The sequence below is a fragment of the Microtus ochrogaster genome, chromosome 2 (assembly GCF_000317375.1).
Source record: "Microtus ochrogaster isolate Prairie Vole_2 chromosome 2, MicOch1.0, whole genome shotgun sequence".
In the NCBI taxonomy this organism is placed as follows: Eukaryota; Metazoa; Chordata; class Mammalia; order Rodentia; family Cricetidae; genus Microtus; species Microtus ochrogaster.
The window spans coordinates 17330740-17358489 of NC_022010.1; the positions used below are offsets into that span (position 1 = coordinate 17330740).

The 27750-nt window shown below is 41.1% G+C and overlaps 1 protein-coding gene across 2 annotated transcripts; it reads right to left on the bottom strand.

Moving 5' to 3' along the window:
* Positions 1-47: 47 nt before the first annotated feature.
* Positions 48-27138, bottom strand: Ankle2 (ankyrin repeat and LEM domain containing 2). 2 transcript variants are annotated; one of them, XM_005344500.3, is made up of 13 exons: positions 26705-27138; positions 24657-25130; positions 23016-23222; positions 21532-21725; positions 19606-19794; positions 15355-15477; positions 13321-13387; positions 9373-9542; positions 7546-7652; positions 6882-7069; positions 2739-3351; positions 1908-2039; positions 48-1545 (listed from the first exon to the last, which is right to left on the bottom strand). In XM_005344500.3, exons 1-13 carry the CDS (start codon positions 26889-26891, stop codon positions 1323-1325), a joined length of 2874 nt encoding a protein of 957 aa, XP_005344557.1. In that variant the 5' UTR covers positions 26892-27138; the 3' UTR covers positions 48-1322. The 2 variants fall into 2 exon arrangements, with proteins under 2 accessions (XP_005344557.1, XP_005344556.1); XM_005344499.3 differs by having other exon boundaries at positions 21532-21728.
* Positions 27139-27750: the final 612 nt, after the last annotated feature.

Below are 27750 nucleotides of genomic sequence, written 5' to 3' on the forward strand. Positions count from 1 at the left end.
AAAATAAGCTTTAAGAAATCCTAAACATCTCAACTCAGAATGTTTTTTTTTTTTTGAGGTAAGGTCTCTATCTGTAGTCCTGGCTGTCCTCAAAACTCACAAAGACCTACCTGCTTCTGCCTCCTGAGTGCTGGGATTAAAGGTGTGTACCACCAAGTCCAGCCAGAACTTTTATGAACAAAAAAGAATCTTAATACCCATTTAGTTGCATTGTACAATCCCAAAATCTAAATTCAGGAAAATTAAGAATGACTCATAAAAGGCACTGAAGTTGGCAAAACCAGTGGTATAGTTTTTGATTGGGATTACACACAGCAAGTGTCTACAGAACACTACTGCCTGTGTGCAGGCCAGTGTGCCAAAGAGCCAGGAACTAACTTCAGCAAGGTGGTTTTACACTCTTGTGGCTAGTGACAAGGAAAGTAAACATAAGCAACTGAACAGAGTTTACAGTTAAAAAATGTCAAGCTTTAAACTGTAGTGTAATGCTCTTTAAATGAATTCTAAAGTATGAGATTTACTTGTTGTATACTCATGCTCAATTAAGTCTCAGGAAAAATATTAAGACTAGGAAACTTCCACATTACCTAATTATCATTACACTGACAACTAAGTAAAAGCATACTGAAGTTCTTCTGAGAAATAAGAATTGCTTTTTCAGTTATTGCTGGTAAGTTTTCTATGATTACTGACAACACTCCCAATGGCTTTAACTTTTTCACCCCCACAAGAAAAGTTTTTAATCTAGCCATGTTTTGAGCACTGCTACTGAAGTCTGAGATAGTCAAGAACCCTTTGTTTCCCTGTTACCTGCTTTCTCATAGTTGGAACAACTAGGATTAAGTGACAAGCACGTTTTTGCCATTGCAAATCAGAAAGCTGATACCACCCTAAGAATGAGACAACACACAATCTTTCTGAGAAACTGGGTGTGCATACAGGTACTGCAGACCTGCTGCTGACACTGTAGGTAGCCAGCCCCAATTAGAGCAGCACCTCACTTGCCTATCAGCTAGCTGCTTTTGTATCTTTGATCTATTCCAAAACCAGAAGTTTCCTCCTGAAAAGTCTGCATCGTTACTATAGCCACACCTTCAAACAACTTGGATCTGAGTTTGCTTTCATTAACTTCTTTCAAAATAGCAGAAATTTAAATTTTACTCGTAACATTGTATATTCTAACATTCTGGTATCTTCAAAGAGAGGATTAAAAAGTTACTCAGAATACAATTTTTTTGTTATGGAATTTTTACCAATAAACACATTACCCCTTTTTTTAAAAACAAGTAAATGAGCCCCAGGAGTGAGCATATTGGCTGGCTCTACAGAGCTGCAAGTCGGGCCATGTGTGCCATCCTTTGGAAGTGACTCCCATGTGCTGGACTGTAACGCCCAGGGCTGTGAAGGCCAGGGGAGGAGGTGGTGTGACCAGGCTTGCTGGAGCTGCTACCAGCTGGACTGCTTCGCCCTGAACCGCAGCTACGAGAGCAACCAAGATCCAGCAGCTCAGTTGTGATCTTCCCTTTCAGTGCAGGACTTGGCCAACTACAGAAACCAAAAAGAGACTTGTTACCACAGAAAGGCGAATCTACAGACTTAAGAACAGAACAAAAACAGGCATGACACCCATCTTACAGAGAGGAGGTACTTCATCTTGAATCTGAAGATTTTCTACACAATACCCATGTTACTCCAGCTACAAATCCTAGATGCTGCCACCCCTGGTACAGTTTGCTAGGAGCAAGCCTGGTCTACTTTTTTCCACCTACCTGACTTTTGTGACATCTATGTGAACATACAGGCCAGGCTTGCACTGGGGAGCCACACAGCTTAGCTTTGTCACTATGAAAAAGCCACCCATACATGATAACCTTGTCAGTCTGTACACTTTGATGTTGTGATAGTACCTTTGTCTCTCTGAGGGTGAATAGCACAGGACAGTGCTTTTCCATCTGTGGACAGCTGGGTACAGACTCGGGTCAATATAGGCACGCTCAAGAGCTGCTAAAACATCCCGATCTAGTTTTGATGGCTCTTCTCTAGAATGCAGAACAGAAGAGATGTTGAAAAAAAAAAAAAAACAACAACAAAAACAAAGACAGGAGAAACACTGCATAAAAAAGCCTGAAGATTTTTAAGGTATCATTCTATATTTAACTTAGGAACCAATCTGGAGGGGCTAGAGAGATGGCTCTGCAGCTAAGGGTGCTTGTTGGTCTTACAGAGGACTGGAGTTTAGCTCACAGCACCCAGGCTAGAAGGCTTACAACTGCCTGTAACTTTCGGTTCCAGGGAATCTAACACCCTCTTCTGGCCTACACAGGCACCAGCAATCATGTGCATGTAAACATGCACAAAATAAAATGGGAAAAAAAAGAGAACCAATCTAGGCTGAGCACATTAGTCACCAAACCTGCCTGTGTTCCAGAAAGCCTGTATGCAGGGCCAGGGCTGGTCAAGGTAAGAGCCATAGTGGAGGCTCAAGACCAGATAAGTCTTGCATTGTAGTATCATGTACCTTCATTATTAACATGGTTTTGAGTCTTAAACACAGGACAGAGTCAAATCATTCTGTTGGCACACCCTTATTGACACTGGATCAGCACAGTCCATATACAACTGAACTAAGAGCAGCCAAGATCCAGCAGCTCAAATATATATATATATATGAGACTGGCCCTGGAGGAATATTCAGAAACTACATACTTATTATAGTGCTACAAGCATCTTTAACTTACCCAGAAAGGAAGAGCCTCCAGGTGGAATCTCCCATAGCAGATGAGAACACAGGTTCCAGACCATCCTGAACCCTAACCTGGGGGCTGTTGGGATCCAAAGACATTTCAGCCATTGCCTCTGACACTTCACTGTTGGTCCTGATTTGGTTATTTTCAAGTCTCACTATTGCAGGAGGAGGTACCAGTGAGTCACTCTCTGCGGCATCCTTTCTTGAAGTCAGAATCTTATTTTTATTTGGTGTATCAAGAAGGCTATCTCCTAGACTCTGCAAATTCAGTTTATCAAACTCTAGAGTCAAAGCAGAAACAGGTAGTAAAAGGGATTCTTCCCCACTGGTGGCCTCTAGTCCCTTTCTATCTGCAGTCCTGTGATTCAGAGGATGACAAAGCCCATTTCTGCTGTTAAGGAGGCAAGATCCAACTGAGGATTCTCCAGGGTCCACCTGTCCCAAGGGAAGGGAACCACATTCAGAGTTTTGGAATTTATTGGTTGTGGGCTGACTCTGACTTTGAGCTGTATCTTGATGATTTTTAATTTCATCCAAGCTAGTATCATCCTCTCCATCCAGAAATGCTCCCACAGAGATGGAATTGCTGTACTTCTTTCCACTGCCTGTGAGGGCAACAAAGCAGCATATCAGTGTGCAGGATAGAACTGGAAGGAGACTTCATTCAATGTAAACCATTCAGCTCAAGCAAGATATGATTAACCCAAAACCTTCTTAGGTTTTAAAACAAGGGCCCCTGGCCAGTTTCCCACAAGCTGACTTGATAAGGCTCTGAAATATTATGTAGAACAAACCCATGAAAAATGGCTTCATGTCTATTCTGCAAATGAAATATATCAACAACTTGAGACACTGTAGTTGCTGTAAGTATGGTACATGCATGGGATTCTTTGGACATTAACTGCTTATAGTCTCATGGAACATGAAGCTACATCCTGGCACTGACTCCCAGCCTGGTACAGCTTCTTCCACAGCCCACTTGCATAGCCTTCACCCCAGAACTATTCTCTATATTCAAGGAATTCATTTCTTATTATCATGTGTGTATATGTACATAATATGTGTGCTGTTGGTTGTATGTGTGTCAATGCAGGGCACGAGACTAGAAGTCAAAACCATTTTATGGAGTTCTCTCCTTCCACCTTTATGTGGGTTCTAGATATTGAGCCTGGGTCACCAGGCTTCTATGGCAAGTGCCTCTGTCTGCTAAGTCATCTAGGCACTGACTTGTTTCTTTTTACATGCTTTATATAATGGTCTCCTCCTTCCCCACAATGTTCCAGGAAATTTAATTTTCAAAGCAAATGCTTTATAATCTAATAGTTCAATTTTAATTTAGAAAGCTTTAAAATACATTTGTTTAACTTCTATTTTGGGGACCCAAATGTCTAGTTATTACAAAGTTTCTATTTGACTTTAAAAATTTACTTTTTTGGTTTGTATTCTTTTTAAGGCATGGTCTCCCAACTTTATTCCTGGATTGCCTCTTCTTGTATGGCTTAGGCTGGCCTCCAACTCACTGTACTCTTCCTGCCTCCTGCCTTCAAAATTCTAGGAGTATAGACATAAGCTACCAGACACAGTAAAATTTATTTGAGACAGGGTCTCATGCAGCCTGACAGCCTGGCCTCAAACTTACTGTGTAGCTGAGGTTTGCCTTGATCCTCTCCTCCTTTCAGCTAAAATTCACTGTCTTTACTTTGGTTCATTTTAATACTTAAGTTTTATTTCTGATAAATAATGAAAGCGTCTCTGAGGTAAGAGTAAAGTGGTACTGTACTGACAACAACACTAAGCCACTTCTTCTCCAGGGAGGGCGGTGCTCTACATGGGAACAGCAGAAGCCCAAGGGAGAGGGAGGAGGAACTCACCTGGAGGACTTGTGAAGGCTCTTCTCCCAGTTCCCTTCCAGTGCACTATCAAATTTACTAGTTTTTTGTTTTCATTTAATTATATTTATATATATGCTAGTTGTAAAATATCTGGAAAGCTTTCAAGTGAGGTACAACAATGTTGCTATAGTCATCTTAATATTTTAAAAATTATGTGATTATGTGAATATACTCAAAATCAGTGATATAGTTTTCTTCCCCATTAACTGCACACATTGTTTATATAATTGTTCACATCATTCATTACTCTTTAAAACATGCTTTTTTTTTTTTTTTGCCGAGACAGGGTTTTTCTCTATTAACAGCTGTAGCTGTCCCGGAACTAGCTAGCTCTTGCAGACCAGGCCTCAAATTCACAGAGATCTGCCTACTTCTGCCTTCCAAGTGCTGGGATTAAAGGTGTGAGCCACCACCGCCCAGATAAAACATACTTTAAAAGCATGATTTTTCTGCCTTAGGATAGAACTAAACTACTTCCTCAGCCAATCCTCAACTGTAGGATGAAGTAAGCTACGTTGAGGTTTCCAATATTATATATAAAGTGCTTGAACACTTGAATAGACACACTGGACTAAGTGAAATGCCAGTCCAGAGTCTGGATAACACTTTACACATTAGGATCTTATAATCATGCCTTAGTGTACTTTAAGGCGTTTTTCTTTCTTTTTGTTTTTTAAGACAGGGTTTTTCTGTGCACACTGGCTGCCCTGGAACTTGCTCTGCAGAGATTTAACTGCCTCTGCCTCCTGAGTCCTGGGATAAAGGTGTGTACCACTACCACCCAGTTTGCTATGTACCTTCTTCATTAGTTGTACTTTTTAAAAATTAATTAAAAAACCGCTATCTTTTCTCATTTTACATACCAATCCCTTTTCCTTACAGTATTAAAAACTTTAGTATCAGCCGGGCGGTGGTGGCGCACGCCTTTAATCCCAGCACTCGGGAGGCAGAGGCAGGCGGATCTCTGTGAGTTCGAGACCAGCCTGGTCTACAGAGCTAGTTCCAGGACAGGCTCCAAAGCCACAGAGAAACCCTGTCTCGAAAAACCAAAAAACAAACAAACAAACAAACAACAAAAAAAAAAAAACAAAAAAACTTTAGTATCTACCCCCACCTCCCTCCTTGTGCTGGAGACTGAACACATGGCTTTGCTCATGGTAAGCACAACAGACTAATTTTCCCTTTTTAAATGGTGTTGGCAAGTTTTGACCTATCTTTTCTTTTGTACTCAGTTTTAACCTTTTCCAAGCACTCCATTAACTTGCTTTGTACTCTAGGCACTCTATATATCTCACTTGTGTTTTAATGAATAAAGCTTGCCTGAAGATCAGAGAATAAAACAGTCAGACTGGTCAACCATACAGACCAGCCAATGATGACACACACTTTTAACCCCAGCAGCCACACTAGTTAGCTATAGAGGCTGGGCGGTAGTGGTGCATGCCTTTAATCCAAGCACTAGAGAGAAATATAAAACGGGAAGAGACAGGTCTCAGTTTCAGTCAGAGGATTCCTGCAGGCAAGATAGTCATATTGGTCTAAGGTGGAGGTAAGAGCCAGTGGCTCGCTGCTTTACTTTTTGGATCTTCAGGTTGAACCTCAATAAATATCTCTGTGTTTTTATTATTTGTGCTACAACTGGTACCCAATGTGGGCTTGAACCCACGATCCTGAGATTAAGAGTCTCATGTTCTACTGACTCCAGTGGCTGACAAAATACAGTGCCCAGTATTCTGGAGCCTATCTTTCTTGTCTTTTTTTTTTTTTTTTTTTTTACATTACACATTATATTCAAATATAAAGTATCTAGGTCAGGAAATAAAGCCAAAAGCACCAGACTCCTTGACAGGATGTCATGTTTTCCACTTATACCTTTACACACATCTTGCTTGCTGTGAGTCTGTATTTTTATGTACTTTATATTCATATACATATGGGTGGCTCAGACACACAGAGCTTTCTGTGATGCTTTTTTGCTTGTTTGGTTTTGGTTTTTAAAGGCAGGGTTTCTCCATGTAACAGCCCTGGCTGTCCTGAAATTCACTTTGTAGACCAGGCTGCCCTTGAACTCACAGAGATCTGCCTGCCTCTGCCTTCTGAGTGCTAGGATTAAAGGTGTATGCCACCACTGCCAGGCTGAAAAGAACTGTTTTTTTTTTTTTTTTTTTTTTTAATGTTTTACAGTAAGAGCCGGTTAAAAAAGAAGGAAAAACCACAGACACCTCAAATCTGCACGTGCTTACCAAAAACTGAGGCTCTGTCCTGAAGGCAGCTTTTATTTTCTATTTCTCGTTGAGCCTTTTTGCTTATTTCCTGCCGGGTAAGGTATTCTTCTAGTCTTTGCAAGCCTTCCTGGGAAGACAGATCAACAAAACATCCCAAAAATTCCCAGTATTCAACCCAGGGATACCCCAGCTCATGAGCTAGCTCCCTGTAAGAAATAAAACACAATTAACCAGTTGAGAAAACAGAAAAATAAAAACAAAGTCCACAGAAAATAGCACTTAATCTTTGAAGTGCCAAAACACTAATTTTAGGAATCTTACTTTTCCCTAAACTTGGGACATTTCCTAGTGCACCCCTATTGGTAAGATCCTGCAGTGTCCTTTGAAGAGTTACTCTCTCTATATATATCAAGTGACTCTTGCTCGTGGAAGCCCAGTGTATACTCACACCAACCTCACAGCAAAAAAGTCACACATAAATCCTAATACATATCCTTGTTTTGGCAGAGTCTGTTGCAGGGTCAAACTGGCACATAGTATGAATAAAGGCTCTATCAGCTCCCAGTAGATCCTCTTGGGAACTATTACATTTTAGTATTCACAGTTAATATTTTTCTATCATCATCTATCTACACCACATAGCACACTTTGCTCAGCTTGTCTGTCATGGTTCTGTGAATACCTTCCCACTCTCTCAATGCCTCGTTCTGGGTCAGACTTTCTGATGTTGTGGAAGACGCCTGCTTTCTTTCGAGGTGGAGTTTTCCAGAGCTTTCGAAAATCTTCTGCCTAGAAAAAAAAAAGTGGCAAGACAGGCTTTGCTTCCTTCCTGTAGCTTACCCGAGACTCTGAACCAACACCACAGACTCAATGGCTTTCTACCACTTTACAGATTCTGCAGTCATTTCTACCATATAGCCAGGAGTAAGCATTGACCTCATGGGATCAGGGGAAGGTGGGATTGGCTGTGTGACTTCTCCTAGGTAGCTGTTTGTTTACAACTTCCCAGGAAAAGTGATGCAAGGGAGAGGTGCCTTCTGTACTGGCCCATGCTGAGGGTCAGATCTGGCCTAAGATGGCATAAGTGTGAGGCCTCATCCTAAAAACAACAGGTATTCTCTACTGTGATAGCTCACGTGTGACTTGGTTTCCTTTTGGAGTCAATTCTGACTTATAAGCCATTGAGTTCCAGCTTGCCTGCTCTGCCTGCAAATTTGAGGGCTGTAAGAAAGTTCTGATTAACTCCATAAGAGCATTTTTGCCCAGATGAAAGAACACATTATTATTAAGATTTGGACTGGTGTATTGCACATCTAGTTAGAGTTAGTACGTACTTGCTGCTATCTGAATTCTTGCAACAGATAACGCACCTGCTTGTGCTTCCTCCCAGGGACAGTGCAGAGAGGCGGTTAGCTGACTATACTGCTCTTTGTTCTGCCTTTAATCTGTATAAAAGTGAATTCTGAAATAAACTTGGGCTGGTTGGTATTCACCTTCAGTCCTCCTGGTCTATCCTGTGTTTCTTTGTTTCTCTCAATCTGCCATTTCCTTATTCTTGTGCCCCTTCCCAGGCACCCCCTGCTGATTCCTGCTGGATTGGGCTCCAACAGTCTACCTGCCAACTCATTGGTACATATTCCATTTTCCCCTACATATAAAAGAGAAGCTGACATCAATTTCTCATGAGTAAGCCTTACTGGAATTTTATGTTTAATGTAGCTCATTTATGAGATTGACATATCACCTACTAAGCTAACAAGGCATAGAATGAAGCTATAATACCAACTATCTAACATCATTTTAAAAAGGTTTCCATTCTTGAAAATTATTTAGAATGTTTTGTGACAAGGTCTCACTATATATTATATGTATAACACAGGCTGGTTTTCAAATTGTGATACTCCTGCCTCAGCCTCCCATGAAGCTGGGATTAGCCTGTACCACCATGACCAGTTTATTTAGATTTTTAAATAATAGTTTATGCATGTCAGTGAGATATTTTCTGGAGAAAGTCATCAGCTGTAAATCTGACATAGAAGCATGTATAATCTGTGACCCAGAAACTCCATCATTATAAACTTCCCGACCATCTCATGCCAGGAACTTAACTGGTTATGGCCTCAAAGAAAGACAGGTATATGACAGAAACTCAGGAACATGGAGGGAGAGAGGGTTAGGAGTTCCAAGTGTAGGAAGCTCAGCTTGTAATTTGAATTTGCAACTGTGAAGTCACAATAGACTGGTAAGGGACAAATGGGACTTGCCCAGGAAAACACTATTATGCTGGTAGGTGTGGGCTTCCAATATACCTTCCCTGGCTACATCAACAACAACAACAAACACTCTTAAATTCTCATTACCACTTTATCAGAGGTTGTCTCAGATAAGGATGACCTTAGATTTTCATGAGTTGGCTCCAAGACCAAAACAAAACAACAGGCTGGAGCACCAAACCCTAAAACGTAGACAGACAGAACAGCTCCTGAAACTTCCTTCCCTGATCACTCACCTTGGATGGACTCAGAGGCCCCACGAAAGCTCTCAGTGTCATCACAGGATCTCTGGGGCTACTTCTATAGTGCTCAGCATTAGCAGTTTCAGCTTTCTGGTCTGAGCACCACAGCTCACCAATGACAGGAGAAGTGTCTTCTGCTCTCAGAAGTGGCACATAGTAGTGACCTGAGAAGGAAATGTCAACCACAAACTTCTACTTACCTGGTTTTGATATGACTGAGGGTTTGGGGGAACAGCAAGGAAAACAATTCACAGAAGGGACCAGGTAATAATATAGGTTTGAGTGCCAAGACCAGTTTTTGCCAGCAACTACTTAGCCTCCCTCCATTCTCTACTAAAACAGGTTTTTACTTTTTGTTTTTCCCCTTGAGCCTTGTTTGCACAATGGAGATGATGATACACCTTGCAAAGCTTTGAGATTACTGGTGAAGATGTATACTTTTGGTATTCAAGTTCTTATATCTGCATGAGTATATCTGTAAAAAGAACTATGAGCAAACAAATAGGTGAATAATATTTATACCTATCCCATATCGTCTCTAGTCAATTTTCAATTTCCTGTTTTGTTCAAAGATTTACCAATGCTATTTTGTCAAAACTTCAAATCTAGAAGGCATCATGTAATTTTTAAAAAAATTATCCAATCTATTACTATTCTAGACAACCCTACTTTGTAGTAAAACTTTGGGAGTCAAACTACCTTTTCTTTCTCCTACCGTTATCATGTCTCTTACCACAAAAAAACCTTTTCTTTATATTCATCTATAATATAAAATATACCATTGAATTCCTGTCATGATACACACTGAATACAAATGAAACAAACAACAACAACAAAGTAAGGAAAAACAGGGCAAGCAACACCTAAGGAAGGGACAAGCAACAGACACATCTAACTAAAGAAGCTAAGAGTCTGGAGTCAGGAGTCAGATTGGGACAAAGAGGAGCTTAGTACACGAGGTCATTCTTCTTAGTACACAGAGGTCATACTTCTTTCTTCCCTGACTCGGTTTCTTGTTGTGTGAAAGAGGTGAGAGGTGTGCTGGAATATTGGCCTGTCATGCTGCTCACAATAACCTGGGAATTTTTTTTTATTTTAAGTGCTTTTAATAGCTTTTATATCTTTATTTTTCTACTTAAAAGAATGTTAACATAGAACATACTAAAAACCACAGCATTAAAATAAGTCTTTAACAATTCTCACTTGCCTAGCATACAAGAGCCCTCAGGTTTAATCCCAAACATTATCTAAAACTGGCTGTGATGGTTTATGCCTACAATCCCAGTCTTGGGAGGCCAAGGGAAAAGGATCAGAAATCAAGGTCATCCTGAGTTTTGTGAATTTAAGACCAGGTTGGGGTGCATGAGATTCTATCTCAAAAACCAAAGTGGGTGGTGGAGACAGAGTTGAGCAGTTAAGAATTTACTGCTTTGGTTCCCAGTATCTAGATCAAGACTCACAACTGTCTTAACTCCAGCTGCACCGAATCCAACACCCTTCCTACTCTGTGGGCACCAGCAACTGGTAATGCACACACAACACTCATGCAAAAGTAAAATAAGAAGTTTTTTTAAAAACAGGGAAATGGCTGGGCATGGTGACACAGGTCTTTAATCTCAGCACTCTGCAGGCTGATCTCTGTGAGTTTGAGGTCAGCCTGGTCTATATAATGAGTTCCAGGACAGCCAGGATTATATAGTGTAACCCTGTCTCAAAACAAACAAAATCAATGTATTTAACATTTCAATATTTTAACTTGTGACTGAAACCACATACTTATAAGATTATTTTAAATGACAGATTTCTATCCCCTCCCCATTTTGTGAATTTTGAAATAATGGTTGTCTTTTGGAAAGTACACACCAAAATTCATGTAAAAACTACTCACTCATAAAATATTATTATTTTTTGAATATTCAAATCCTTAAATATCTTGTGCCCCCCCCAGGTGTGTGCATTGTGTGTGCACAGCTGAGGATGGAACCTAGGACTTTGTATACTAAAATGTTCCTAGAATATACCCTATCACTGAAGGATATTAAAGCTTGCCTGTAGAGGCCTGTGTAGACCTGGGTAGACCAAAGTAGCTTGAGGCCCAGAGTTCAGTCCCCAGCACTTTGGAGAAAAACACAACACTACATCAACAAAACTGGATTCATGCCTCTGGTGGTCTTGTGTCTGGCTTTTTTATCCTATTCATTTCCTTAAGATGTTGTATATTCTTGCCCTCTATTGATCCAAGTGCTGGTGTCTTCTTTGTAGTTAGTCTTGCAGCATGCTCCTTGATCATTAAGTCTAGAATGGGAAAGCCACCACAGCACAACCACTGAAGCTCTTGTCTGGGCTTTAAGGACCCTCAGCAGAAAACAAGAAAGGTGTGCAAAATGTCACAAGACTGAGTAACAAAAAGAAACAGAAATGCAGAAATACCATGCTTACCTCAGAAAAAAAGCTAGGCAACCAGATCTTAGCAGTGATCAAGTTATATGATCACGAACAAGAAAAGTCCTGCTACAAAGTGTAACTAATTACATTTTAAGGTATTTCTGGAAGTTTGTGTTCTGTAACACAACTGTAGCCTCCAACAAATGCCAGATAGCCCAAGAGACATCTCTGCCACCTCCACCACAAAGGAAGAGATTAGAGTACAATTAAAAGTTCAGATAATCTTAGATTGGGAGTTAGTACCTGTTTCTACAAAATGTCACAGACACACAGGCTACACAGACTCTGACCTGAGAAAATACCCAGAGACATTGTGCCAAGCCATAACCATGGTTATATATACCTAAGAAGGAAAAAAAGGGTAAAAACAGAGGCTAGAGAGCTACATTTTTACTCAGTGATCAGAAACAATAAACTGGGTAAAAAGACAGAAGGAAAGGTACACCATTTTCTGAAAAACACAGTAGGTCAGTCCCTCCTGAAACTAACATTTCCCTATAGTGGAAACACACACACAAGAAGCACAGAGGCCACAATAGGAGCTCCTGACCAAAAGAAAGGAATGAAGTGTAGTGGGCTCCCAGAATTAGTACAACTGGTGGAAGTACCATTCAGGTCATAAAACTCGGCACCTAGCACCACCTGCCAAAATGAAAACAAAGACTAATTCATCCAAGTTTATAGTTCTGGGAAGGTCTCTAAATATACCAACCTTGCCTTTTGGTTTCTGTAGTTCCGCATCTGGCTAACTGTACTTGCTAACTGAAGAATGACAACCAAGGATATGTTTTTTTTTTTAATGTGTGCATGCTTAAATTAAGCTCACCCTGAGAAAGGTTCAGGGCTATACTAGGATCCTGAACAATCAGTGACGTTGCTGTCTAGCTAATAAAGACTTTCTGTTGGCTTAAACCTGTGTCTGAGTAGTTTTCTCCGGTAGATACCCTACAACTATTAGGGGAGAGGGATGAAAGTGGAAGAGGGGAGAGGGAGAGAGGAAAGAGATAGAGAGGAAGAGATACAGAATAAACATGAATGAATATTGTACCTCCACAATCCAGCAGGATAATGGCCTGAAGGGTCCCAGTTTTGATGAGCTAAGCTGAACAGCCTCAGCAGGACAGAGTGAGGCAGACCCAAATACACCTCAGAAACCAACTAACCAAACAAGGGGTTCTGGGCTTTAGCCCTCTCTAGTGAGAAGTGATCAGAGAAACCTGCCCCAAGGATGGGGTGAGTCCTTAAACAGCAATCAAGTAAAAAAAGAGCCTAAATTTACAACAAGAACGTGCAGTATGAAATCAGGCAAGGAGGTACAGTATTCAGGGGGAAAACAAAGGATAATTTCAAAAGGCTCTGAGTTCACAGCATTTTTTCAAACTTGGGAAAGCAGACAAACCTGTACTGCCCCACGTTCACTCACACGTTCACTCACACTCTCATCCAGGGGTCTCTTGCAAAGGGCTTTCCATGCCAGGAACTGAGTTCACAACTCACCCATTAAATATTCTCTAATCCTTTCTTTCAGCTCTACAGATTTGTTTTTGCTTCTTTCACAAATTACCTATTTAAACAAAACAGACAAAATTAACATTCTAAATAGTACTATATTTCCTATCAAATAAAATCTTCTAAAAGTTTAAAGGCAGTAGAATAGGATACTATCTTTAAACTTTTTATTATTTACTATGTGTATCTGTTGGGTATATGTATGAGGTAAGTGCAGATGCCCCAGAGGTCACAAAGGGTGTTGGTTCCCCTAGAGTTGGAGTTGCAGGTGGCTATGAATCATTCAACCTGGGTGCTGGAAATAAGTGTTCTTAACCACTGAGCTTTCTCTCCAGCCCTAGAATTATCTTAATGCTAAAAATTTCACAAAACTCATACACAAAAAACTTGTGCTAGAGGGCTCGAGGGCTCAGTGGTTACTGAAGGCTCCTTCAGAGAACTTGGCTCAATTTCCAGCACCAATGTGGCAGTTTACAACTGTTTATAACTCTAGTCTCAGGGGATCTGACACCCTCTCTTGGCCTCCACAGGCACAAGGCATGTGTGTGGTAAAGATATATATGCTGGCAAAACACCCACACACATAAAAATAAATAAACAAACTACAACAAGAAAGAAAGAAAGAAAGAAAGAAAGAAAGAAAGAAAGAAAGAAAGAAAGAAAGAAAGAAAGGGAAGTGGGGGGCGTGGTGGCACATGCCTTCAATCCTGGAACTTGGGAGGCCTAGGTAGGCAGATCTCAGTTCAAGGCCAACCTGGTCTACAAATACAGAGTGAGTTCCAGGACTGGCCCCATAGCTACTGAGAAAAAAAAGAAAAAAGAAAAAGAAACCCTGCATTCAAAAGCACAGCCTATTCTACTTGATCACTGTAAAAGCCCATTGGAGCCAGGCAAGAAAACAGACTCCAGCAATATGGTAAACTTCATTTATTTTTTTCTTCATACAACTTTACATTTTCTGCAAGGAAAATAAAACTTAAAAGTATAATATCAAGTATAATAAAAGTATAATACCAAATATAAACACATAGACAAGCTGACAATTTCTGAGTTTTACAGTATGAAAGAATCAACTTTCTGAACCTCTTGGTAATTACAACAATAATGTTAGAAAGAACTGAAAAGCAATTACTTTCAAATAAAAACAAAATAACAACAACAGAAACCCCATGAACTACCACCTTATGAAAGAACTAAAATTGTGGGCTCAGTTATAAAGGCTTGCCTAGTGTATTTGAGAACCTAGGTGCTGTTTCAATATTGCATATACACACACACACACAATAGTCATAAGTTTTAGGCTGGTTATCAGAAGTCATTTTATAAAAACAGATAAAACTATATTTTTTATATTTTTTATTTATTAAATTTTATTTATTATTTTCATTCTCCCTTCTATTCCTTAATACCAGGGCCTTATGGATGTCAGGAAAGTTTTCTACCAACTGGGTTATGTGAGTGTTACTAAATGTAATAATAGCTAAGGGGCCTGAGTCTACAGAAGATACTCCTACTACAAGTATCATGTAGATTTTAATTCTGAAAGTAGTAGATCTAGGTCAGTCAGCAGCATATGCCTGCCTGATTCTTAAATTAGCATTTCAGTTCTTATCAGAGTCAGGTCTGTCTTTATATCATAGACACAGGATGCAATGTAGCTCATTTTGTTCTATTTGCTAAGAAATGCAAAAAGGCTTCCTTCATTAGGCATGAATGCAACAGTATGTATGTGGGCTGTACAATGAGCTCCTCTCAGCTGCTATCAGCTGCTCTCAGCATTATAATCACCATCACTGCTACCACGATAGCCACCATTCATTATTACCATGGTCACTACTACCATCACCTTCCTGACTGTACAGATACACATTCACACTCTTTCACAGAGCACATCAGGCTCAGCAGCAGGCAGGCAAACACAACTTAGTTACTTATGACTTCACTAGCTACTGTCACAGAATGCAAATTTATATATTTTAATTTATAATACAAGACAGTAATTACAATTTAAAAGTTACTTACGTCTTTGGGTGTTTTACCGTATTTATTCTTTGGATTTTTCACAATCAAAGGGTGTGAAGAAAGCACATTGACTACATCCACATTCCCAAATTTACAAGCAAAATGCAATGGTGTATCAAAGCCCTAGGAAAAGAACAAGCACAACTGCTTATTCAAATTATTAACATGGTTGCTCCACAGTGAAAATAGGTATTTATTTTAAAAAGTGGTTCTCACCCTTCATAATGCTGCACCCTTTAATGCAATTCTTCATGTTGTGGTGACCCCAACCCTAACATTATTTTTGTTGCTACTACTGTCTAACTACACTTTTGCTACTGTTATGACTCATAATGTAAATATTTGTGTTTTCCAAAAGTTTTAGGTAACTCTTGTGAAAGGGTTGTCTGATCCTCAAAGAGGCTAACACCTACTAGTTGAGAACCACTGATTTAAAACAAAATCACTAGGCTGGCCATCAAGCCTGACAACCTGACTTCATTCCCTAGGCGGAGAAAGAGAACTGCGTCCTGTGACATCCACATGCCAAAACCCTTCCCCGACCACTAAATAAAAAAAATAAACAAATAATAAAAAATGTATTTTGAGCCAGGGTCTCACCATGTAGCCCTAGTAACCCTAGAACTCCCTATTTAGTCCACACTGGCCCTCAAACTCAGATCCTGCCTTCCTCTGCCATCTGAGTGCTGAAATTAAAAGTATGAGCAACTGCTGAGCAATGGTGTCACACGCCTTTAACCCTAGCACTTGGGAGGCAGAGGCAGGCATATCTGTGAGGCCAGCCTGGTCTACAGAGCAAGTTTCAGAACAGGCTCCAAGGCTACATACAGAAACCCTGTCACAAACAAACAAACAAACAAACAAACAAACAGGTATAAGCAACCATAGCTGGCAATAAAAAAGAATTTTAACCAAAAAATTTAATCGCCTCAGACCTATATGACAACACTTGACAAGTGAAGGCAAAAGGATCAGGCATTGAAAGTCACTCTTTGCTACATAGTAAGTTTGCAGCCAGCCTGGATACATAAGACCCTGTCAAAAACAAAAAAACTAAAACCCAAACCAAAAAAAAAAAAAAACCAAAAAACACAAAACAAAACAAACCAAAAAACACAAAACAAAACAAAAACTGTAACTTTCAAATAAAAACAAAATAAGAACAACAAAAACTCCCATAAATTACCAGCTTGTGAAAGAAACTAAAATTGTGGGCTCAGTTGTAGAGAGCTTGCTCAGCATATTTGAGACCTTAGGTTTTGCACCAGCATTGTGTGTACACAATGTGTACATATGCACACACAATAGTCATAACTGTAGTTTTCTGTAAAATTTTACTCCTTTCTTTCTTCTCATTTTGTAGACCAGGTTGGCCTCAAACTTACAATTAATTCTCCTGCCTCATCCTCTCTAGTGCTTTCTTTATTCTTCCCCACAGTTTCCTAAACTCCCAGATTTCTGAGTTCTTGGTTCTAACTTCTCATTGCATTCTCCTTCATATAAATAAATTCCGGTGTCTCAAACCCTTACTGAAAACCTACGTAACTAAAAGCCATGCCTTTGAAGTTTTCAAAAAAATCTTTAATTTTAAAATTTTGTTTACTTATTTAGTGCATACACTGTGTGGGCAGGTGCTTAATGGAGCATAGTGGGCAACTTGTAGGGATTCTTTTACCATAGAGGTCTCAGGGATGAAACTAAGGTTGTAGGTCTGTAGGCACAAGCTTCTTTCTCTGTTGAGCCATCTCAATAATTTGTTTTTATTTTTAAGTGGTACCAGGGATCAAACAAAGCCTTACACATGCTAGTTAAGCACTCATAACAAACCTTTTAGTACTTCCTATGCTTTTTGGCATTCTTTCTAGTCAAAGCCTAGTTAACACCTTTCTTGAAGGAACCCAGGCATCTCCTAGAGTACTCCATCCGCCTACATTCTGACTAAGTCTGGCTGAGAGCAGCCAGAGATTTTTTACTCTCTACCTATGAAATCTCTTCATGAGTGTTACTTTCATAACCACAAGTTTCTTGGTTTTTTTGTTGTTATCTTAATTATTTTATGTGTGTGGGTGTTTTGCCTGCAAGCATGTCTGTGTACAACATGTGTTCCTGGTACTGGGGAAGTCAAAGGAGTCAGATCTCCTGGAACTGGAGTTACAGGTATGTGTGAGCTGTCATATAGATGCTGGGACTTGAACACAGGTCCTCTGGAAGAACAGCCAATGCTCTCAACTGCTGAGCCATGTGTTGGTTTGTTTTATTATACAGTCTCATATAGCACAAACAAGCCTTACATTGTATAGCCAAGGATGACCTTAGACTTCTACTCCTCTTGCTTTCATTTCCCACATGCAAATACTACCAGTTTGCTGCTGGTGACCTAACTAGGACTAGCTGACAATTAGGCACACACTCTACCTATTGAGCTACATCCCCATCCTCCTGTCCTTGTTTAAGTTTCCTGTGAGATTGAAACATTCCACCCTACAGGAAAGCTCTTTAAAAGGAAGGAAAACAACTCAAAATAGCTTCAGGAAATCCCTGAAACTGACCAGATTCATTAGGCTCCTCCCTGCCAGAGTAAACACTAAAAGCTGAAAGTACCCCTCAGACTGAAGGAAGCTGAGCACAAAGAAAATTATGAGACAGACCATGTGGTAGTGTGAATAAGAATGGCCTCCACAGGTGCAGAGATTTGAATGCTTGGTCACCAGGGAGAGGGACTATTAGGAGGTGTGGCCATGTTGGAGGAAGTTTATCACCAGGAGTGGGATTTAGGGGTTTCATAAGCTGCAGGCACTGACTGACTCACTCTGGTCTCGTCCTGCTGCTTGTGGATGGAGAGGTGGAACTCTCAAGCTACTTTTCCAGCACCATGTCTACCTCTAAGCTGCCATGTTCCCCGCAATGACAATGGACTAAACCTCTGGACTGTAAGCAAGCACCAAATTAAATACTTTCCTTTATAAACATTGCCATCATCATGGTGTCTCTTCACAGCAACAGAATACTAAGACAGCTCAGGAAAGAAAGGTGTATCACAATCAACAAAGCTGAATAGAGCTGGACATCTGAGGAGCACTTTGATATCAGACATGGAGATGAAGAATTTGGGAGTTTGCCCTGTTGGTTTTTGGTCTTGTTTCAGCCCAGTATTTCCCCACTATGCTCCCTTTCCTCCCTTTTGGAATGATAATGTATATTTTGTGCCATTGTATGTTGGAAGCATGTGATCTGCTTTTTGTTTTTTATTTTACAGTTAAGTGATTGCCCTGAGTTTCCAAAAGGACTCTGAACTTTGGGAGTTTTAAACAATGTTAAGACTGTTACAGGCTGTGGAGATTTTTTAAGTTGGAGTCAATGAATTTTTGTGCTATGTTATAGCTATAAGCCTATGGGGGCCAGGGAGTGGAATGTAGTGGTTTGAATAGGAATGGCTCCCATTGACTCATATATTTGAATGCTTGATTGAGGCAGTGGCACTATTACTAGGAAGTGTGGCCTTGTTGGAGGAAGTGTGTCACTGGGATTTTAAAGTGCTCAAACCAGGTCCAGTGTCTCCTTTTCTTCCTTCTGCCTACAGATCTGGATACTCTCCAGCACCAGTAGGGCCTGTATGCCACCATGTTTCCTGCCATGATGACAATGAACTAAACCTCTGGACTGAAACCAAGCCCCAATTAAATGCTTCCCTTTATAAGAGTTGCCATGGTCACAGTGTCTCTTCACAGCAATAGAAAATTCAGAAAGACCAGCTGCCTGGAAGAAACAGAAACCAACAGAACTGCCTGGAAAAGGTTTAGATTAACAAAGGTACCTGGGAAGGACACTCTTCTAACACATTGAGCTGCCTGTAGACTGTATAGTGTATTCCAGATTCCCAGCTCTTTGAGCTGTCAGTCATGTTAGCGTGGTCCTTGGTGATGCAACTGTCTTTGAGTCATTTCTGCTCCTGTAAGCAACCCTTTACCTATATTCCTGTAAGTAACCCCAATAAAACTCACGGTTAATGGTGGAATCTATACTTTGGTCTGTTATGAGTTCCCTATCTGGAGTTCCCAACATGTGTGTTGCATCTCCCCAAGAAAATTTTTCTTGTGTAACACCTCCATAACCATCTTCCTATCTAAGTCAATAAGCATTTGTGTCTTCCTAATATTCCATAAGCCTTGCACACTGACGTAGCATAGAAAAGAAATCCTCCCACAGATAAGGACCTAACCCTCCAGCAGACAGACTAATTGGGATGCTCACCACTTTGTCAGGGGTATTAAGATAAAGGTCGACAATGTAGAGGATGCGCTCCTGCAGCATGTCCATGTCATCATCTGGGTACATTAGACGCATAAACTCAGGGTTCTCCAGAGTCTCTAGTGTCATCTGGCACAGAGAAGCCTGATTCTCTTTGGCAGCAACGTGCATGATATTGTAACGACATCCCTCCTAAAAAAAAGGACGAGCTTTGTGTTTGTTAAAACATTGAACTTCTTCAACGCAATGCCCATCAAAATCCCAGCAAAATTCTTCAAAGACCTCAAAAGAACAGTACTCAACTTCATTTGGAAAAGCAAAAAAGCCTGGATAGCCAAAACAATCCTGTGCAATAAAAAGAACTTCTAGAGGCATCACAATCCCTGACTTCAAACTCTACTACAGAGCTACAAAACAGCTTGGTATTGGCATAAGAACAGACAGGAAGACCAATGGAACCAAATAGAAGACCCAGATACCAATCCACACATCTCCGAACACCTGATCTTTGATAAAGAAGCAAAAAATATCAAATGGGGAAAAAAAAGCATATTTAACAAATGGTGCTGGCATAACTGGATATCAACATGTAGAAGAATGAAAATAAGCCCATATCTATCACCATGCACAAAACTCAAGTCCAAATGGATCAAAGACCTCAACATAAAGCCAGCCACACTGAACCTTATAGAAGAGAAAGTGGGAAGTACACTTGAACACATTGGCGCAGGAAACCACTTCCTAAATATAATCCCAGCAGCACAGACACTGAGAGAAACAATTAGTAAATGGGACCTCCTGAAACTGAAAAGCTTCTGTAAAGCAAAAGACGCAGTCAACAAGACAAAACAACAGCCTACAGAATGGGAAAAGATATTCACCAACCCCACATCAGACAGAGGTCTGATCTCCAAAATATACAAAGAACTCAAGAAATTGGTCATCAAAAGATCACATAATCCAATAAAAAAAATGCAGTACAGACCTAAACAGAGAACTCGCAACAGAGGAATCTAAGATGGCTGAAAGATACTTAAGGAAATGCTCAGCATCCTTAGTCATCAGAGAAATGCAAATCAAAACAACTCTGAGATTCTATCTTACGCCTGTAAGAATGGCCAAGATCAAAAACACTGATGACAACTTATGCTGGAGAGCTTGTGGAGAAAAGGGAACACTTCTGCATTGCTGGTGGGAATGCAAACTGGTACAACCCCTTTGGATGTCAGTGTGGTGATTTCTCAGAAAATTAGAAAACCACCTTCCTCAAGACCCAGCAATACCACTTTTGGGTATATATCCAAAGGACGATTAATTGTGCCACAAGAACATGTGCTCAACTATGTTCATAGCAGCTTTGTTTGTCATAGCCAGAACTTGGAAACAACCTAAATGCCCCTCGATTGAACAATTGATAAAAAAAAAAGTGGTACATTTACACAATGGAGTACTACACAGCAGAAAAAAAAATAATGACAGCTTGAATTTTGCAGGAAAATGGATGGAGCTAGAAAACATTATTTTGAGTGAGGTAACCCAGACACAGAAAGACAATTATCACATGTACTCACTCATAGGTGGTTTTTTAAACATAAAGCAAAGAAAGCCAGCCTACAAACCACAATCCTAGAGAACTTAGACAACAATGCAGACACTAAGAAAGACTTACATAGATACAATCTACATGGGAAGTAGAAAGTATAAAAAGACAAGATCTCCTGAGTTAATTGGGAACATGGGGACCTTGGGGGAGGACTGATTGGAGAGGGGAGAGGCAGGGAGGGGAGCAGAGAAAAATGTAGAGCTCAATAAATATCAATAAAATAAAATTAAAAAAACAAAACAAAACATTGAACTTCATGTTTGTTAAAGTACAGGGCCACTGGTCAAGAATACAGTGACTGGTAATGGTGCTGAAGGCATACTTACTTGTACAATGGTTGGGTTGTCCCCAGAACCAATTAGATATCGGGGATTATTCCAGATAAGATCAGAAAAGGTATCCTCATCCCCTTTCTCAACAGCTTTCCGAAGCTTAGCAGTGAGGTCCTGTGTACGGGGACTTTTATAACTGTTTGCTCGTTCTTTATTTACTGTTTCTGATTCAGCCAGGCATGAGTAATCTGCTATCGAGAGAGAGAATTATAGAACACAATCTCACAAATATTTTCTTCTCACTTAGTCTGCAGTTGGTGTGGGAGGTCCTTCTGTATATGTGTTGCTTTTACTGGTTAATGAATAAAGCTGCTGTTGGTCAGTGGCTTAACAGAATATAGCCAGGCTGGAAGAGATTATCAAAGAGAAGCCACGTGGTTGCCTGCAGGAGACAGACGTGCTGGAACCTTGCTGGTAAGCCACAGCCACATGGAGATACATAGATTAAAGGTTCAGCAGCTCTTGGGAGTGATGGGTAAGAAATGATAATGGTATAAAGCATACCATAGTACTAATGCTCAATTGAGTGTTGAGCTCAATCAGGTGACTAAAGACTGAGATTAAGAATTATTTGGTGTACTTTTTTTTTTTTGCAACAGGGTCTCACTCTGTAGCTCAGGCTCAAACTCATAGAGCACATCTACCCTCATGTGCTTCCTGAGTACTGATAGTAAGGACATGCACTATCATGTCTGGCCATTTAGTATACTTTGAAAGTAAGTCAAGAAACTGAGTGTGGTGGTACAAACCTAGCATCCTAGAACTCAGGAGGTTGAGACAGGAGGACTGCAAGTTCAAGGACAGCCTGGAGTAACAGGGTAAGATTCTTTACCAAAAAAACTAAAAATGTCAATTCTGTTAAGTGAACAAGAAATTAGCAGCACCTGTAATTATCTCTTAGAGAAAAAAGTTCTACTCATAGCTTCTAAAACCTTAATCAAAACTTGAGAGTGTCTTAAAACAATTTCCTGCACAGGCACTTTCTCAAGCTGAAAGAGAGAAATCTAAGTAGAGGCAGTAGACAGGCCCTCAAATGAAAGACAGCACTCTACCTCAAACAAACGTAGGGAGAGGGGGTGGTCAAGGTCAAGCCTCTCCAAACCAGCTGCTGATTCTGAGGGACACAGCGGGTGTAGTCACATTTCTAGCTTTCATTGGGAGACTGATTCCTGCAGATCCCTTCTTGCAGAAGGTGTTCCCTTTGCTGCTTCTATGGTCCATATGCTAAGATTTGGCTCATCAGCTTCAGGGCCTACTAGCAGCAGACTACATTTGCCTTTATGTCCTGAAACCTTCCCAGGGCAGCCCCCTAGTCTCTTTCTCTTTGGTTATTTCATTGTAGGGCGCTTCAGCTCTCCACCTCTTCCTCCATCATATTTATCTCACAGATGAAGAAATATTGAAGTGCCACACATCAGGAAAGAGAACAATAGTGGTAAATCAAGGCATGACAAGACAAGTAGTACAACATGGTTTACCTTTTAACCCATCACTGCCATGGAGCGGCACTGCCTTCACAGGAGACAGTGAGGACACAGTTTTGTTAGGAGAAGGGAAATAATCACATACTCCTCTAGCAAATTTCTCAGCATCTTCTCTTGTTGGAAAAGCTTTAAATCGGGACCCTTTGATCAATTTGACAGCTTGCAATGCTTCCTTTTTATCTTCGTAAACATGGATCCTTTCTAGGTATGAAAGTAACAAGGGAAAATTAAGAGATGAATAGTTTGAATACTATTAATTGTACTCAGAGTTCAACAGTCAATTTAAATTCGTTAATGAGTCTCTTGGTTTTACCCTCATGTTCAAAATTCAGATTTGCAATCTTTTATTAAAAATATTCTTTCAGGATAAAAATAAGTGTGTTTATGTGAGTGTGTATTTCTGTGACTATATGCACATAATTTATGTGCGAGTATCCTTGAAGGCCTAAAGAGAATCAGATCTCCTGGAGCTGGTATTATAGGCAGGTTATGAACCATCTAACATGTGAGCTGGGATATGCAAGAAGATTATCAAGTACTCTTAATCACTGAGCCATCTTTCCACCCACTCTCAATTTTTTATCTTAAAGAGGTCCTGGGCTATCCAAAAGATTCAAATGAATACACTGACTATATGTGTGTATATATATAAGCAATGCTATTATACATGCATGTTAATTTCATACCACAAGCTACAATAACTTACTAAAAATGAATTTTAAGTGGATTAAATAAAGATCTAAATATAAATAATTCAAAACTAAATTTACTATTCTTGTATTGAATATAATAGCTTATACCTATTATCCTAACATTCATAAGGAAAAGTCCGCGCAGTTAAGAGCTGAAGCCCACCCTAGGCTGTACAGCAAGATTAAGGTTAGTCTCAGTAAACAATAATCCTGACTAAATTAAAAAAAAAATTGCAATTCTTTTCTTTCTTTCATTCCTTTTTGGGGGCATGGTTTCATGTAGTCCAGGCTAGTATCTACCCAAGTGCTGAGGTAATAATAGTTATGTGCCACCACATCAGGCTTTTATGGTGCTGGGTATTAACACAGTGCTCCATGCTCTCCTAACTAAAACAGATCTCCAGCCCTAAAATACAATTCCTTGAGATTGAAAATTATTTATACACTCACTGGAACATTTACAGTAACCTAAAAGCTGTTTGGGTTGTAATGAATTTAAGAGGGAGAGGAAATGCCCGGCCACAAACCTTTAGTCCCAGCACTTGGAAGGCAGAGGCAGAGGATCTCTGAGTTCAAGACCAGTCTGACTTACAGAGTGAGTGTCAGAAAAACAAACAAACAAATAAATGAGTGATATAAGCAAGCATATTTTTCCAGGATAGCAAGGGCTACAGAGAGAAACCGTGTCTCAGGGGGTGGGAAAAAGGGAGAGGGAAGATGATTAACCAGTAAAATTACTAACAAATGGAAGTGATCCAATCATTTCCAAGTCAAATCTATCTAACAGAATAGTTTTCCTAGTAACTTAAAAAAAAAAGTATTGCTTAGATTTACCAAACTCAAAAAAAATCAGAGGGTAACAAGTACAAATAATGAAATTCATCTTGGGTGATGAGATTATGTCTTCCCAGTCTGTGTGAGGAGACACAGCACAGCACGTTACCATTTCTCATAAGGCCATCCTCATATACTGGACACACTCCATAGTACAGAAGTGGCTCCTTAGCAGCTGTCATTTCAGCCTGGTGGTTGTCATTCCTGGCAGAAGCACTGAAGGATATTGGGTGGGACTTAGATGTTACAGCTTCATCCTCTGGAGGGTTCAAGCCCACACTGTAACCAAAATCTTTGTCTTCAGAAAAACTGGCGTGCTGAGTTTGTTCCTCTTGCACAGATGCAGGAGTCCTTAGGGTGCCCTGGATATACGGAGTGGCAGTCCCCTCACCGTGATTGGGAAGAGAGGAAGTCAGCAATCCACCTTGCTCTAGTAAAGCCTGAGCTAATTTCTTCTCAAAAATAAATCTTGTTGTTGATGTAATGGGTCCACATTTCAATCCAGCTTTTATAACTTCCTTTCTAAGGTCATCTGGATTCAGGAGTTTCAATCGTGCCAACATGGCATCCATTGTCACTTCACCTATGTTCAAAAAAGCAAAAATTAACTTGAACCATGGAATCGTAGCTCATGTAAACCACATGCTTAAGCAAGTGCCAGCTTCCTCACAGGACCCTACCTTAGATACAATTAGTATTCGTATTCTAAACCTACCGTTTCATTTCACCTTTAGTTGTTCAAGGAAGGTTTTTGTCTCTGCAATTAACAAACATAAACAGAACTTCATACATTATTAACTTCAATCCTAGGCTGATTATTGAAACACTAAGCCTCAGTTTCCTCGCCTACAAAATGGATATAATAATAGATCCACTCTGGTAATAATGAAAAGTAGATAAAATAATGAACATAAATTCTGTACCACTTGGTCTGACACTGATAACGGAGAAATCAATGACTACTAAGGAAGTGCCGAGATGTACTTCACTTGCCAATATACACCAGGCTTTTTGTTTTCTTCCCTGCACTGCTAAATAAATAAATAATAAAGTTGTATGTAAGTTCAAAGAGGCAAGTGAAGCCTCAGTTACTCCTAAGAACTTCTTAGGGTTCCGCTGTGCAATTAACTGTTTAAAATGTCATCTTCCTTCTAGAATTCGTGGGGAATTACTATTTATCCTCCACTAAGAACTAGACTCAAGTGTTAATGAAACACAGCTTCTGATGAACACAAAATGAACACATGCTGATGAACACAAACCGGTTAAGCATCGGGAGTTCAGGGAGGTGGAGGGCTGAGAAGAAAGAAGCACAGAGGTGTGGACTCACACCAGGAAATTCCAAAACAACCAAAAAGACCACAGGATCCTACGAAACAGCCAACCTTAGAGTGTACGGATGAACTCTGTTGAAGACTCCGGGTTTTATCCCAGCCCTTTCCTCAGAACTGAGACAGGCTCTCAGATGGATGATGCCAGTAGGTAGTAGGGCTCAATTCCCAGCAATTAGTGTATTACTTTCAAAAAAAAAAACAAAACCAAACCCCAAAACAGTAAGAACTATTATTATTCGTATGCTGCTAATGGTGGAGCTGAAAAATAGCGGGTGAATGGCCTGCCCATTTCTGAGAAGCTCCATAGCAGCAGTGGCAGAGTCAGGAGCAGATGGGACATGATTCCATTCCGGACACCAGTCACCTCGATCTTAAAGTGACCAGCAACCATCCTCCCATCTCTCCTCATCCAGACCTAACAGTCCATTTGAAAGAAATTAATGAGAGCCGTATTCCTTTATTTCCCCGATCCCCAAATCAGGGAGTCATACCTAACTTCACTACCTCCTCCTACCACTTATTTCGTTAAACTTCAAACCACTGAACCAACTTCCTCTTTCTTCGACTTCCGACTTTCACCAGTGTTGTTTACTGCCCCCCCCCCCTTCCCAGGCCTCCCTGGCCCAGAAGACCCTTCCCCTGGAAGCCTGACGCGCCCTGGCAGCCGGGTCTCCAAGGATCTCACCTACAGTGTCAGGAACGCTACTACAATGGAACAAAAGTTCCGCTTCTCAGTCAGCCTTCCCGCCAGGGGACTCGGGTCCTACTGTGTCCATGGGGAGGGCAGAGAGAAGCTTGCTCCCACTGCCGAATGCGACCTTACCTGGCTGAGGGGCCACAGCTGCAGACGCGCCGGTCGGCGAGGAGGGTGTCCCGCTACGACTCAGGTCCTGCGGCCGCTTCTCTAGCCGCCGGACCAGCCAGCGCACGGCGATGAGCAGCACCGAGGCGCCGAGGAGCTCCCAGGCTAACGCCGCCCACTCAACCACAGCCAACCGCTGCCACAGCATCGCCACCGTCGACGTCGCGGCCTTGAGCGCGGCCGCCAGAGTTAGAACCCGCGCCGCGCACGCCTCGGGCCCTCACTAGGCCGCTCGCTTCGCTGCCGGAGCCGCGCGGGCCGCTAGGTTCGCTGCCTCCGCCCCGCCGCTGGGTTACAGGAGTCGTAGTCAGACAGGAAAAGATGAGGCGGGGTGCGCGTGCAGTGTGGTGTCTTTGGTTTCCCGAAAGAGCCAGAACGTTGCCAGGAACCCAGCTTCAGGCGGCTTTGGAGGCAACCGGGGTCCTGATTCAAGAGAGATGCCGTCTGGCAGTGGCGCGGACAGCATGTCGGGGTCCTGAGTCGGACTCGGCGCTCTGGCTGGGCGCAGTTTGCTCTTCCAAGTGGTAGGCGCTTGCCCTTGAGTTGCTTCTTCACCATGGGTCTAAACACCTGGGCCACCCAGACTGTGGCCAGAGGAGCCGGTCAGACAGGTAGGTGCTGGGGTCCAAAACGGTGGCCAAGTTTAGAAGCTGTTTCTCTGGAGAAACAGACAGTCCCCACAAAATGCCCGTGCCGTTTTTGACACGCTAAAGCCTCCCCAGCACTGGGATTGAAGATGTGCGCCACCATGCCCGAATGCTAATTGCAGGTCCTTTTCTAAATTTTTTTTTTTGAGCCTTGCTATAGAGATCTTCCTGCTTGAGCCTATAGAATGTTGAGATTACAAGCATGTGTCACCATAATTTTACTTCTGACCACAAAACACAAGGGCACCGAATACGATGACATCCCGTGTTGGTGTAGCGGCTTCTCACATGTACTTTGAGCGTTCTTCAGCAAGAAAGGTGTAGGTTGCTTGTTTGGGGAATTAGAAGGCGGCAGAGTGG

Bases quoted from the DNA above. Each gene is read 5' to 3' on its own strand.
- Ankle2 (XM_005344499.3), bottom strand. From the start codon at position 26,891: ATGCTGTGGCAGCGGTTGGCTGTGGTTGAGTGGGCGGCGTTAGCCTGG. The intron at 23,223-24,656 runs GTAACGTGCTGT...TTTCATACCTAG, and splicing joins GGATGGCCTTATGAGAAATG to AAAGGATCCATGTTTACGAA. The intron at 3,352-6,881 runs GTAAGCACGTGC...TTGCCCTCACAG, and splicing joins GGACAGAGCCTCAGTTTTTG to GCAGTGGAAAGAAGTACAGC.